At 44.2% G+C, this 15,895-nt stretch overlaps 1 protein-coding gene across 21 annotated transcripts in view; it reads left to right on the plus strand.

Moving 5' to 3' along the window:
- The window catches only part of LOC107267422 (potassium voltage-gated channel protein Shal), a 41,056-nt gene that overhangs the window by 22,206 nt on the left and 2,955 nt on the right, over window positions 1–15,895 (plus strand). For 11 of the 21 annotated variants that reach the window (XM_025084669.1, XM_025084673.1, XM_025084668.1 and 8 more), the window contains exons 6-7: window positions 7,336–7,419; window positions 9,275–11,133. The exons of 1 other annotated variant lie outside the window; for it this stretch is intronic. In XM_025084669.1, coding sequence (XP_024940437.1) covers window positions 7,336–7,419; window positions 9,275–9,415 — 225 coding nt within the window. In that variant the 3' untranslated portion in view covers window positions 9,416–11,133. Of the gene's footprint in view, window positions 1–4,374; window positions 4,426–5,970; window positions 6,299–7,335; window positions 7,420–9,274; window positions 11,134–12,063; window positions 15,883–15,895 lie in introns of those variants that run through there. 9 more of the 21 variants (XM_025084680.1, XM_025084682.1, XM_015739126.2 and 6 more) reach the window with 7 other exon arrangements.

Here is a 15,895-nt window from a genome sequence, read left to right on the forward strand (position 1 = left end):
CCCCCACCCCCTTTCCCTTCCAGCCGCCACGTCTTCCATTTAGATTTAACCTTCGGCACGACTTAAGTCCTGCCCGAGCTCACGGTGCCCACCCTCGACTATCCCCGAGCTCTTGTTAATTTCCGGTTCGTTCACTTCCGGTGTAGCGTATCCGGCAAGAGTGCGCGTGGCAGTGGCTTCGACCCAGTGCGATTACGACAATCTCGAAAATCTCGACAATCTCGGATGCGCCATTTTATTCCTCAACGCAATTCCAGACCCAATCCCAACTTCGTAACTTGTACTGTGTACCAATGTACCATACACTTAGAATTAGATATATATATATATATATATATATAGTCGCAGTATGTACGCATTCGTATACAATTATACATATTGCACTTAATCGTAGTCCAGTACTCAAACCACAAAGTTCCGCCGACACTGGACACAGAATGGACCATTTTTACATTCGTCTTCAGGTCAAATGTGTACTTGACAAAGGGATCCACCTCGTGATCCTGATCTAGCTGTCGTAATTGGGATTGGCACTGTCATTGGGTCCAGGGGTTCGGAGGTAGCTGGAACAGGAAGCCGATCTGTCCCTCGTACAGTAGCGCGTTTCGCCAAAAAAATTGCGTAACGGGAGATCATAAAAAAAATAAGTAATCAAGACTCCAAAGTACTTCTTAAAGATAAAAATGAAAAGAAAGCCTTATCAGCTAGGTTACTATACCGATGAAACCCTTTAATAAGTTTCGTCTTAGGATAGAACAATCTTACGATTAGTTAGCAATCTAAAGATGTCGAATGAAATATCTCGAGAAATTAGGCAGTTGCGAGTCAGAGATTTCGTGGAGTCACTTTTAAAATCTCTTTAGCTCTTGAATTCTTCTTCCTGAATTATAACGCGAGAAACTTTTCCTCTTATCTCGTCACTTCGCGTTTTTGTAATTTTTTATCTTTTCTTTTAACAAATTTTTTATTCACTTCTTATCCTCTTACATACATGTATGTATACGTATCAAAGAGAGAAACGACGCTCGGCGTCGTTGTAACGTTATCAGTTATCACGCTAGACGCCCTAGTGTTTTTACGAATATTTAAAATTCTCAGCAATCGTTCCTTCGCGCTGGACGCGTCTCGCACGTGCGAATTCCTCTCTCTGAGCGGGGGGAGAGAGAGAGAGAGAGAGAGAGAGAGAGAGAGAGAGAGAATGGGAAAAAAGGAGGCGTCGGCGTGTGGGCTCTGACGCCTGGCGTCGACGCCTCTCACTCTGGAGCGCTCACGTGTCGCGCGCGACACCCTTAGCTTCGAAATACTTGACACATTCCAAAAGCAGCCCGTGTTACGCGTTGTGATTTTTGAGTGGCCTATACCCGAATAGCGATGCAACTTCGAAAGTTGCATTAAGCGTTAAGAGACGTCGCAAAGCGGGCCTCGGATCAAAGACAAATACACTATTCTGAAGGTACCTCAGTTAGCAATAGAAATAGGCCTAAGGCAGTGCTTTACGACGGCTCCCCTTTAGAGAGGAAAGCGGCACGAGGTCCGCAATTACATAATTACTAATGAGACAATGAGTAATTAATATATTTAGAGTAAGCATGCGAGTCATAATGGTAATTACGCGTACTTAGTGAGTTAATGAAAATGGGACGAAATCATCTAGGAATATTCGTATTTACATTGAAGACAGAGGGAATCCGTTGATCGATCGATCGGTATGGCATCCTATAGGATATGCTATTGAATCTCCTTAAAAAAAGACGAAGCCATTGATGCTTTTAATGATTTTGTATAATCGCCTGAATATCTCTTCTCTCTGGAATTGACAGGCGAGAAGGAAGGAGGGAGGGAGGGAGAGCGTGAGAGCGATTATAGATTTATATTAGAACACTCGCTAATGTAATTCTATATACACATTGTACTGTTCGTATGGAGCATCTCGATGAAGGCTTATATGTTAAAAAGTAGTCCGGCACTTGTTCCGAACTAGTCACTAATTTCGATGATCACTCGACCACCCTGCTTTCCCCGGCTTTCCCCGGCTTGCCGAGTTGTCACATTTCTTAACTTTCTCTTCTCCTCCTCCTCCTCCTCCATCGTTCTGCTCTCCGTCTTCCATTTTCTTCGGAAGCATTCACTGCGATTAGATAGGTTATGTGACAAGGATGTCGGTGTGGCCGACAACGTCCTCCGCGTAGCGCAGCACTGCAGAACATTCCGAACTTCCGAACTTCCGAACTTCCGAACGTGCACGGAACCCCCGATTCTCGGCATAACGCGGCAGAGCGCAGATCGTTTCTCTAATCGCGCGCGTTCACTCGTTTCTCCATGTTTTTCTATGCAGAAGCAGCCATGGAGTGTGACTCCATGTGCCACTTTCATTTTTGAGCTCTTTTTCGAAACGGGCTCAACTTCATAAATTAAGGTACTTTGTGGCGATTCACTCGTTTCCTTTGGCTTCAGGCGAGTCACACTCGTCTGGCAAGGGAATCGGAAGATCTTCTCTCGTAGCCTGGAGAGGGGTTGGTGCTCATTTTTACGAACGATACTGTTTGGAAAGTGGGATATTGCAAAAGTTTTGGCACGAGGAATGATCAGGACAGTGGTTGATTGGAACGGGAATAAGAGAAAATGACAAGTAGAGAGTAGAAGAGCGTCTTCGCACGGCACGATTAATTAAACGATGTAAATGCACATTTATTCTTAAAAATAGTGTGAACCAATAATGAGGTCGCTCAGTGAACTTGGTTTCGCATTTGAGTAAAATGATAAAATTCATGAGGCAAAATGAAGGAAGCGTAAACACCTCGTAAGTCAGTTGATCGAACGGTAACAGTTGATCTTGAAAATGTCAATTGAGCCACCGTAAGCGGTAAAATATGAAGAATCTCACGCGTCAGAATTTGAAATTCGGAGGAGGTGAAATTCGCAGCTCCTGTGTGAACGTGACTTAAATTCGATCGTTACAGCACCTACTTGGGCACGTAGTCTCCCAGTGCCGTATGCCCTATGAAACTAGGGAGTGATGCAATTAATACGGAGGTTCATTTTCGCGTTGATTCTTTTAAAAGAGCCCTTCTTCCCGTCCTACTGTTACACACGGGCTGACGGGCCTGTCGGCGACGGCGTGCTGTAAAACCGCTTTAACACCGTCCAGACATTAATTATTACGCAGTAATTGAGCGCGCCTTTGGAACTTTTCAGTTATTAACGTGGTTGGTAAGGTGGGGTCGGGGAAGGGACTCAAGGAAGTTCAAGTTCATAGGGGAGTGGTAGTTCCGGTTACGGTAGCGGTTAGTCTTGTTAAAAAGGAGTGAACGATGACGTGTGTGCCCAGGATGCCCGGGATGCCCGGGATGCCTTGGGGCACCGAGAGAAACGAGCGTCACCCAGAAAGTGGGTACTTGGACAAGAGGGGGTTGCTCTGGCACATGAGAAACTTTAGGCAGATAGGCAGGGTGTACAGAATTTTAGGAATTTTTTGAAAACTTGACATCGGTCCTGCAATTTTGTTAATTTACAAAAATAAATATTCCGTTAATTCACATTTGAAATGTCAATTTAAATACGAGCGATTCACGAGGTCGTGTATGCTCTTGTCAACCCTCTTGAAAATAGAATTATACGCAAGTGCAAGAAATCATTCTAAAAAAATTACGAATGAAATTCTCTATTTCGATAAAACTTCCCATTAATTCATGGACTCTGGGCTTGATTTATTATTTGCCATTGATGTAAATTTACGAGGAACTTTGATTCGTAGCAATTCACCCGCCTCCCTCTGCCTTCCCCTATCCGGCCCTCCGCCAATCAAAAACGAGAAAGCACTTACCAAACGCGCAGTTATTAACGCGCTTTCAACGATTCGCTCTGCCGCGAGGAGGGTTGCTCCTCTCTCTTTGCTATTGCGATCTCATTTTTACGTAGAGCTTGGCAGAGGGTAACGACGCCGACGACGCCGACGACGCCGACGACGCCGACGACGACTTTCAAAGGAACGAATCGCACCTCGGTAATTAAAATATTACTCAATTATTTATTGAGAACAATCCCAATGACAATGACAATGACAATGACAATGACAATGACAGAGGGAGTTACATTGAGACTGGTCCGGACGATCTTTCTACTTTCTACAGTCTCAGGGTTTTGTGCTACGACCCCTTTCGAACAGTTCCCGGTAACAGGCTACAGAGTGTGACAGGTGAAGCAGCAGGCCTCGTCTCTGGGCATTGTGCTGCCTGAGCGAGACAGTGGTTGCGCGCGTTAAGGGATCATACGCTCGGAGGAAGGGAGTTAACACGATGATAACGGATTAACCGGCTAACAAGTATTAATGTACTAAATAATATAATACGAGTTGCTTTCATGAATAATGCATAGCCGAAGGAACATCAGGACGTTGTAGTGGGATGCCCACTTCAGATCAGCCAGGCAAGAGAAAATTCAATCATAAGTGTCAAAGTTCAGTGTATGGAATCCCCCTTTAAAAGTCGTTCGTTGGCACTCCCTTCCACGTCACCTTCTCACTGACGCAATCCCCTTTATTAATTCTTCTTATCCAACCCCCAGGAGCATCAAGCCACTCAATATGTAACCCCCTAGTTATACCTATAGAATACATAAAAAACGGTGTAATTCCCACGTGTAGTCCACTAACGCGGTATTGATTCGCTACCCTGTATAATAACCTGCAGTTCGCAACCCCTTTTTCTCCCGATTTTCTCTGCTCGTCGATATATATATATATATATATATATATATATATATATTATTTGGGGTGGGGGGGGTGGATGAATCTTTTTGTAAATATACGTATGACTCACATACGCTTGTATAGTTTTGGAGAAACATCTTGTAGTCCCACAATTGTTTTCTATATGTGGATAAACTTAAGGCCCCTTTCCATTACCTGTAGATCTATTATTGCTCCAGTCTCCTAGTTATTCGCTTCCATTCGAACGATCGCTAAAGAGAATAGCGACGGTCTCTGTACATATCGATCATATGGAGTATAATATATAGTATATAAAGCAAGAGAGAAAGAGTACGTGCGAGTATTTTATTCCCATTAAATGACCCATTTCAGGTGTTACGTATCAGCTGGTACCGTTTTTGCAGTTGCGCGCTATGCAGTTGAAAATCGCTCCCATAATAAATCCTATTGATTTTCAGCCTTTATTGCAAACAGTTAATTCATTAGTTGCGAACGTAACCATAGGCATCGTAGAATAGGGAATGAGCATAGAACTGGAACTCGAGAGAATTTCTATTGCGTCCTTCGTATCTTCAATATTATCAATGTAGAATGATTTGTTCGTAGAAATTTTTCAGATTAGTGAACACGCGTGCTGCATCAATGATAAGAAAATCTTGGAGAAAACGAAAAGTTTTAATGGTAGGCGCCACTCGGGTCAATGAAGATCTTTCGCGCAAAGTAGGCTTTAGCTTTGTAAACCGGGATGAAAGAACATAGTTTTCCGTTGCCAGAAATTCTTTTGGCAATGATACTAAGGGTAGGGGATGAGCTCTAATACGAAACGGTGAGACGCCTTCTGCTCATTGCTGAACGGTTACCGAAGTCGAAGATGTGGTACTGAGGTGGCGTGTCTTGTCAGGCAGAAAAATAATTGAAAATCAAAATTTGAAAATAGTTCAACTGAGTTATGACTGTTGATAAAAAAAATTCAGCGCTCTTTACGCCATTTTTCCTGAGATATTATTGATTTCCAATGGATTATTCACTGCTGTCGAGCAGCTCTATCATCAGGGTTCAAATATCCGCGAAGCGCAGGGTAAAAGGTCGAGATTGAGGATGCAGGAAAAGGGTTAGCGTGTATAAGGATCGGGATTGGTAAATCTGAGCTTTGCCAATTAGATGGAAAAAAAGAGGGTCACTTCCATTAGAAGATGAGTTAGGTTAGCCGAGAGGTGGCTGGCGTGCAACAATGTAGTGTGTGCTTGTGGTGTGGATTTCAGCAGGCGTACAGTCAGTACATCCCGGCGACAAGGGCCCAAGTTTCGGGCCCTGGGGGCCAGACTGGGGTCGCCATGGACGGGACCTATCTCGTCGAGGCCTCATTTTAAGAAACCGATCGATATATGACTGATTGTGAGTCAAAAATCGCAGCCGCCTCGACTCGCGTCAAAAGCGATAAAACGATAACTACGCAAGGCCAAAGCACATGCGACGTCAACTAATCGAGATATCGAAAAACAAATCTAAAAAATAATACTGAATTACGAAAGCAATAGTGCAACAAAAAAAAAACGTGCGTAAAAGTACTCGAGCTGAAAATTGCTGCAATAATCACGGAACCGAGTTGAATGCGAGGCCAAGGCAAGGCGAATAAGCAAAATGAAAATTAAACACAAAACAAACAAATTGATACCAATATATTAATAAATTAAATAAATATAAAAAACAAAGCCAGACCGTTATCATAAAACGCACTAAGAAAAGTGCCGCGCCGTCTGAGCTGACCTCACTCAATCAATCAATTCTTCTATTTCCCTATTTCCGTGCCACCCGTTACTTGGTCTTTTGGTGGCGACGGTGACTACGCTCCTGGCGACAACGATGGCGATCTTGTGGCGATCATCTTCAATCCTGCTGATCCTGACGACAACGGTGGCTTCAACTCGTCGCGATCAACGATCGTCTCGCTTATCTACTACTACTACTACTACTATTACCACCGCTATTACCCCTTCTTCTACTACTACTGCTACTGCTACCACTACCGTCACCACCACCACGTCAACACGTAACATCTTCCGGAATGGACCTCATCTTCCCACATTTTTAAACGGACTTGTTGGATTCCCCGCCGCTTCCGCACGATCTCTCTGTGGCTGCTGCCTGCCTACCTGCCTACCTGCCTACCTGCCTACCTGCCTACCTGTCTGCCTACCTGTGATTACGTGGCTGCCTGGTCACCTGGTCACCTGGTCACCTGGTTATCAAACTACCTGGCTACCGTTTATATCTTGCTCTCGCTCTCGCACTCGTACACGCATTTGCGCTCTCACACTGTGCGCCTGTATTTCTTCCTTGCAATCGTCGTGCAACTTGCGTTGGTGCAACCGAGAAAATCCAATAAATCGTGCGCATTATGGACGAAACTGAAAATGTAAAACGCAAAAAAATGCAAAATTTCAAACGAAAAAACTATTCAACACGAACGCTCCGAATATGCAAAACGCCGCTATTGAAACGCCGGCTGCTGCGATCCGAATGGAAAATTGTCTCATGTGCATGTGGATTCGATGGACGGGGAAAAAACACGATATAAAAAATCCATGACCAAATTATTGAAAATGATATGGAACCAATCATCGCAGAGCTTGTCATATCAGCTCACCTCGAAGGAGAACAAGGATAGAGTGGTGCTCGTATACGGAGACCGTATACAAGTGCGGAAAAAGGTAAAGACGCCAGAGAAACACGCTAACGGAAACGACCAATCACGGACGTCGTCTTTCCTCTCCTTCCTTTCTCTTCTATGCTATTTCGCTCTTTGGTTCGATCTTTCTTCTCTCCTTCATCGTTTTCTCTAGTTCTTTTCTCTCTCTCTCTCTCTCTCTCTCTCTCTCTCTCTCTCTCTCTTTCTCTTCCTTTCTTTCTTTCTTTCTTTCTTCCTCTCCTGGTCCCTCCCTCTTCGAGCTTTCTTTTTTTCACTACTATACTTTTTGTATCCATTTATGTACGAGTATCCATTCTAGTATCGAGTATGGCTGCTGCGTGCGATACGCCGACATACATATAACATATATGTAGAAACGCGCCGCTTCCGTTCGCCTGCGCTTTATTCGTCCAGTGATTCTCGTATCTGAATGCAAATGGTCGCCATTGGTCAGTTCATGATCCTCATGCAGGTTCTGGCACAGATTTTCACGCATGAAAAAATCCTCGGGCAATGCATGAACAAGTCAAGAGTCTCTAATGTCCAATTCCATGATGTTGATCTCGTTTACCTATTTGGAGCCGAAAAAAATGAAAGACGATATCTCGGTCCGGAGCATCTTTACGCTTGTTATTTTTTGAACTACATATATTTGTATATGCACACAAATGGCGCTTGACAGGTTTCCTTCGTTTGCGTTATTTCGATGGCAACTGAAACCTGTGAAACTACTTTCCTTTATTCTCCCCTTTTATTTTTTGCCGTCGGGGCGTCAGGGCTCGACTCTGTCATAATAAATATGGCGCCCTACATACTGTTCTCTCTCTCTCTCTCTCTCTCACTCTCTCTCGCTCTTTCCCCTCCACCCTCTCCTCTCCTCTCCTCTCCACTCCTCTTCTATCGACTCCGATGATCTACAATCTCGGTTCAGTCTATCCTGGAATCCAGTCCCAGAACATGGCGCTTCTTCTTACTGGCTTCCAGGCTTTAGTGGCCGTTTGCGTATAGATCGCTTCCACCGTATATATTGTATATATACTACATGTACATATTACATACCCCTGTACATAAGTCGTAGCTGATTCTGTATCTGTATTTTAGATTACGTTAGTAGTAGCATAGTCTGTGCGTATAAATGATATTACGTTAAGTGTATTGGTTTGCTTTTTTTTTTACTGTACGGTAGCCTTAGAAATACTGTCGCTTTTCTTAAAAAGGTTAAAGGTTGCATGATAATTTGTCAAACTCTCCATAGCTCTATAAACAAATATATATATATATATATTCATGAATGTACATCCCTACCCTAGCTTACTTGTAGCATATGTATACACATACGGTTCTGTCTGTCTCTGCTTCTCTACTTGTTTCATCACTATTCACTTTTCTTGCTTTCTTTCGTTTCGTTTTCTCTTTTCTCAAATACAGGGTTCCGATATGACGCGAAGGGAAACTGATTCTATAAAATGTCTTTACAGTTTGGACTCTCACTCTTTGCCCAGAGTCTACGGGATCGCGTAAAAGCACAAGAGGAACACATGATTGGCATCTTAATAGAAATCGATCTGCGCTCAATATGATGTTCCGCGAGCTTCTTTAACTTTTCACCTTTTACCTCTTCCTGTGTCATTCGTCATTTTCGTGTTCTTCATTTTCCCAATCCAGACTATCCTGTCCTAATCTATTCGTCTCGGTTTCCAGTCCCACCACCACTCGTCGTCACGCCGACGACTGTATTTGTTAGACGGCAAGGATAAATCCTATCGCGTTCCGTAAACGTCATTCGGAATCTTGTTTCAAAATTTACCTAGTTTTCGCCATCTTTAGAGACGATCAAGTCCCAGGAAATTCAATGTCCGATATACCAATTGTTCCAGGACTTAAAGAAGCGCGGTTCCCACACCTGCGACATGCAGGCCCTACAGCCACTTCCGGTTCCTACAACCACCACCACCGCCACTACGCCTGCCATGGCTTCCGGTGGCCAGCCACCGCTTCCAGTTTCGGAGAGTGCTTGAATTGACCAATCACCAAACACCAATCACCAATCACCAATCACCAATCACCAATCCACTATGACATCCACCGTCCTCCTCTACTCGTTCGAATGAACAACGGCCGCGAAGTCTTGCTTACGGTGAGCTTCAAGAAACCATCTTAAAAAAGGTAGCTCTAATAAATACGTCAGTACCGGTCCAGTTCTTATCGATATAGCATTTCCTCTGTGTAATATACATAATACATATAATTCCCCTGATTGACTTGCCATTCGCATAAGTAGCGGCAAGTGGCACCGGTATACATGCATACACGTGTATCGTACTTATCGTACAGTCGCAGCACCTGATCATTTTGTCCTCGATATTCTAGGAACCTCCGATTGCTCCGTTGGGTGTTGCCTAATATTTTCTTTTTCTACTGGTTATCGTTATCGCACTCTAAGTCCAGCATGCTTCTCCGGCACGAGCTGCGGAACCGACTAGCTGAAGGAACAGCTTCGTATCGATTCGCTGGAATATCGCATCTTTATCCGACTGGGCCACCCAGTCATTCACTAGGGCAGCCAGTCACCAGTCACCAGTCACCAGTCACCAGTCGGCTTGTTCGGCACACGCTCTCTCAATTCTCCCTATTTTCTCTCATTTTCTCACGGTACTTGCTTTTCGTTCTTTCTTTCTTCTGTATTCCTTAGAATTCCCCTCCATTTATTTCACTCTCTAACGTGCAATCGCAATAATCTCGCTTGGCCATTGATTGAAAGAAAAAGACGAAGAACAAGAAGAAGAAGAAGAAGAAGAGAGAAAAATATGATTTCTCGATAAATGCTAAAGGTTGCAGAGAATGATTGAAAATTTAAAAGGAACATCACCTTAATCCTCTCACGCACTTCTGGTTTCATTAGTACTTTTACCTCGTCAATTTTTCTCACATTTTACGACCAGAGAGAGAGAGAGGGAGAGAGAGAGAGAGAGAGAGAGAGAGAGAGAGAGAGAGAGAGAGACTAACGAAACGAAGAAACGCGATGGAGCAGAACATGCTAATCTTTTTTTTTTTTAATAGCACGTTTTGAAAATTTACTAATCATGCTACTGAGAGAAAGATTATGGGAGACTGAGGGAAATGTCAGACAGACATAAATTACGAGAATAACGAGATGCAATCGAATCATGTTGATCGCACACTTTTTCTGTCTTGTTCTCACTGATAAAGGAAACGTCATTTTCTTTAAAATAACAAATTAACTTCAACCTGCTAGAATCGTAGCTATGAAAATTCAAATAACAGCGAATGGATGTTACGCTCAATGTTTTTCTACAAGTATAACCCGACGAATCATTTCACTTAATTGCTTACCTATCATAGCTACACGTGGACAAGGAATCATAAGAGTCTCATGACGGTTCCAGTTTGAAAGGAAGAGTGCGTTCCCAGTGTTTTCCGTCCTTCCGTCCTTCCGTCCTGAATAGGGAGAATCGTGCACGATTGGGAGCAAAGGCTTTCATTACGCGACAGCGGTGTGTTCCCGTGCCAAATGGCGCGAGCTTTGACGGGGTGCAGGAAGGAACGTAGAGGGGAACAGAGAGAGAGAGAGAGAGAGAGAGAGAGAGAGAGAGAGAGAGAGAGAGAGAGACTAACGAAACGAAGAAACGCGATGGAGCAGAACATGCTAATCTTTTTTTTTTTTAATAGCACGTTTTGAAAATTTACTAATCATGCTACTGAGAGAAAGATTATGGGAGACTGAGGGGGGAAAGACTCGCTAGAGAGGAACAATGTAGCTGAGATATCGATCAGAGCATCAGAGGCGAATGTTCTCTGGCTGCCATTGCTGGCTCCTTTTCTCTATTCTATTTTAACTGGCCTCCCCACCTCCCACGCCATTCGCTTCTTTTCGGCTTCTCTGAAACCAGCAACATAGTCAAGTCAAGTCGAGCTTTCGCAAAGGCAACTGCTCCCGCTGGTGGCACCATGAGCTATGAGCTATCAGCTGTGAGTCACGATCCACTACTTGTCGAGCACTTCCTCGGCTCTTTCTAATTCAGACACCCGCCATTGTTACTACAACTTCCCTTCCTTCCTTCCTTCCATTGATCCTCTCGTCTCCTTTGTTTGGTCTCTTTTTTTCCTTTTTTCCTTCTTCGGTTTACGATCGGCAGTTCGGGCATCGACGGCTCGAAAGATGAGAGTGAGACAAGCATGATCCGCAAACTCTGGGTTATGCAATGAGTTTCCTCTCGAAATCCCTGCAACGCTCCCCCTAAGCTCCTTGTGATTCTTTCTCTTTGATTGCATTTGCCTGCATGGCTGCACGAGCCCGCGAGCTTTCAGGCTCTTTGACTGGAGCATGGCCACACAGAGAGAGTCCAGTCCACCTGACCTCGATGATCTACGGTTTTCCTCACGTTAACCTATTTCGCAGCTACGTGGATCTAGATATGCATGAATGGCTAGAATGGCACGACAGGGCATGTGCATCCACGTTCCCCGCATCTTTGAGCCTGCGGCGGCACACAAGCCTGTCCTTTGAATATTGCACGTTTAACCGGTGCCACGTTAAAGCCACTCTTCTCCTGGATATCCGGCACTGCGTAACGAGACGCGCCTATGGTGCACACACGACGCTCCGCTCTTCTATATCAAGAGATGTACTTTATCTTCCTTCCAGTAAACACGAGTCAGAGCCATCGAGCCATCGAGCCATCGAGCCATCGAGCGCGCGCCAAGTATATGCCAAGTATATGCCAAGTATATCCGTGAGCTAGAAATGTCTCTAACTCATCGGGATCATTGAGGATACGACTATCCTCCTATATGAGCATTAACGGCAACCATACTCCGCTCCACGAAGACGACGACGTCTACGTTCCCTTGGCTTGGGAGATCGAACGATCGAACGATCGTACTTCTTTTGATAAGGCGACTGACTGAAGCACGCACAGAGTATAGAACCAGACCGGTTGATCGGAGAGATAACCAGAGACTTCGTGGAAGAGGAAAAGTCCCTGCGACGTCGCTGCTATCGGCTATTCCAAGACATTCTTCCAAGCAGCTTCAAGTGGACCCGAAGAAGATGACGAATTGCTAGCCCTGCTGCGAGTAGCCATACTCAAAGATGGCGATTGCTTCCTCGTCAGCTCCAGGAGGAAGAGTCATCGGTGCCATAAGTGAGCCTGCGTGATAAAGAGGATACGATGCTCGTCACGTCACGGGACCCCGTCAGGATGAGAATGGAGACTGAGGAGTGTTGCGCGCGTGTGCGTACCTCTTTCAGGACGAGGCGAGGGAGAGAGAGAGAGAGAGAGAGAGAGAGAGAGAGAGAGAGAGATGGACGATTCAATGACCTTAAATAATCTTTATATGGTATACTTAAGTAAGATGCCCTTGTTCTTTCATAACTTGCCGATGGCCGGGGTGAGGGGTCACCGGGCAAGTACGTAGTTGACGTAGTACGTACGCTAACTTTGAATCGAGAATTTAACGAGATAGAATGTTCTACGCGTCCACATGTAAGAGACAGAACAATTATTGTTATTACTATTATTACTATCATTATCATCACCTATTCTCTAACGTTCGTTTATTATGCCGAGTCACTCGAGCCTCCTATCATACAATTCTAAAGCGTTCCGAGAAACTCTTAATCAGAGCCGATGACTGGACGATCATCGTGCGACGAGAGTAGCAACTTTCGGAATTGCTCGAAAAAATATAGAATTTAGGTAGGCATAGGCGTTAAGCCATTTCTAATCTAGAATTGGTCGCTATAGGTAGGTGGGTAGACTGCCAAATTGCTGGATTATATTGCTGTCGTGTTTAATTTGCATTTGCCCGTAGTTTCATTTGCGTTATTGCTGATTCCTGTGTGTTGTAAGTTGTCCCGGAAAAGAAGGCCTCGCGGCAAAGATCACAGGAATCAGCAACGATCGCTCGAGAGACAATGCACCGAGTGCAACCTGTTGCTCGTCTCTCTGTTCGTCTGTTCGTCTGTTCGTCTGTTCGTTTGTTCGTTTGTTCGTTTTCTCTGGCAGATAAAGAGCTCCTGAAATCCAGGATTTCATTGAGGATTCTTCAAAGCTCCTGCCTTGCTCTCAGCAATAGTCTTTTTCTAATGATCTCTTGCTGATTTCCTGTCTCAGCTGTTCTTGGTGGTCTACTTGATTTAATTTTGACTTGACTTATCGCTGACAGCTGTCATCTTCAGACTTTAAAGACCTTATATTTGTTAGCATTGTTACGCGCCACTAATCTAGCAATGTTGCTGATTCTGTATCTGTCTATATGCCTATCTACTTACCCAACCTACCTATCACAATAATAGGCTAGCTCTGTCTCGGTGTCGTGTCATCGTAGTCCGTTAGCAACTTACGTTAATTCGTCCTAGTCCGAGCGGAACATATGAAAACGTCGAGGTCTTTCAGATTTACTGTACTGCCAATAATTACCCACGCGAGATGCGATTGCATGCGTATAAAAATACATAAATGCGTGTATCGTGTGCAGAGAGTGAAGAACTCGGCGCCACGGGTCGCTCTGCTCGGCCATCACTTTGTTGTTCTTGCCACGAGTTCAGTCTCGCATCTTTAATCTCGAGCAATTGCACTCGGTAGTTTCATAAAGAGAAAATAGTCAAGCGACAGAGAATTCATTCGAGGAGAGACAGAAAGAGTGGGGGAGAGAGAGAGAGAGAGAGAGAGGATAGGTAAAAAAATAATAAAATAAAAGACATTAAAATTTGACAGGATGTGTCGCAGCATCGAAAATCACCTTTAAATAGTAAATTCCGTTTCTCCTTTTCTATGCGAAGAACTAAGAAACCTGATCGATTCATTCGATAGTTTTTTTTATTCTTAAATTCTATTATGAGATATCCATCATGATAGTTTTTTTTTTTTTTTTCAATATACCGGTTCTCAGTATTGCTATTCATTCTTCGAATGATGCTTTGATTATACCGGATACACCTTGTCGATATTTATCATCCTCCTTCTCGGTCTCTACAACTGTATATCTTTTTTGTAAGCAGGATTTAAGCGTCCATACGTTGAACATAAGATGGGATTTTTGGGTCCAGCATCGGAGGAATCGGATGATCTTATTTCTGGACGGTTTGTATCGTTGTGCTTGATGGATTCGCAGGCACGAGCGCTCGCACAGGTACAGCATTTTAATGCAATCGTGTGCGTGCAGATACGCACCGTCAGATTCGATTCAATGAACTCGAGGTTGGTTGCGTGATGCATTTTCTGTAAAAAGAAATAGTGAAAAACAGGATCGATGCTCAGGCTGTTTTCTTTTGAGGATGCTCGCCGGGCCTTTTCTGATGCAGACTGGAGAAAGCATTAATGGTCCTTCCTCATTGCGTCCACAGTACTATGAAAGAGTCTGCGAAAACTTGTGACACTCTCTATTATCCTCATGCCAAATAATTTCAAGTCTTCAAGGAGTCTCTCGTTTCTTTTCACTCTGGCTGCTCGAGTTTACCTATTTTCAGATAAAATTCTTCGTAACGGATATTCGTGAGAGTAACTAGGTAACGTACGACGCGCACAGGAATCGTGGGCCTTGATAAATGGAATAGGGAATATTGTCAAATCGATAAATGTCTTGTTGCTCGAGGTGCATCTACATGTGAATGCAATTAATTATACGTGAATACGTGACACATGCAATGGAGGAGCAACACGGAAGCCAGGCAGGTGCGAACCTAGATGGGCGTGTCGGGATTGAATATCCCGCGGGGCATCCTCACGAGAGAGAAGTCAAATAACAACTATAACGACTTTCCTCGCAGTAGATTTGGAATTAAGAATACAGAACGAAAGGAGCAGAAGGAAAGGGAAAAGGCAGGGAGAACGAAGGGGAAAAAGTAAAAACCTAACGAGTGCCGCGTATGTTTCAGCGACTCCGGGTGAAGGTCCGAGGTTACGTCAATTGCGTCAGATTCCATTTCGGATTTAGAAGAGGCGCACCTTTAGCCTTAAGTTTTTTCCAGCTCTCAACTGAGTCAAGGGGCTTCTTTATTCAGGACGATACTTACAATGTGGATTGAACTTCATCGCCATCTACCGTTAGGAGGGAGGACAAAGGTTTAAGGGTAGAATCATCGCTTTGAAGGGGAACTTGCAAGGGATCTACCGAAGGACGGTGTCGGTGGAAACACCTTACCGAATTGAATGAAACCGTTTCGTCTGCCGTCTATTGGCAGTAAATAAACTATAATTGCCTGATCAGCTGCATTCTTGTTTAAAGAAAAAGTAACGAGAATTCGAGAAGAAAATTACGAAAGAGTGATGTGCAACGTTATCAAGATATAAATCGTTTGTCTTTCAACCGACACCAGTCTCGCCTACATTTCGACCACGCGCCGTCCACTGCTTATTAACTGTCATACAGAACTTTTGTGAACGCGCCTTAATGCTCTCGCGCACTCCGTCTCTTTCTCGTTGCCATTTCCCTCAGCTGATCTATGACTACCCCCCCCCCCCCCCCCCCCCCCC

Source organism: Cephus cinctus, unplaced genomic scaffold, assembly GCF_000341935.2.
Source record: "Cephus cinctus unplaced genomic scaffold, Ccin1 Ccin1_scaffold0401, whole genome shotgun sequence".
NCBI classification, from domain to species: Eukaryota; Metazoa; Arthropoda; class Insecta; order Hymenoptera; family Cephidae; genus Cephus; species Cephus cinctus.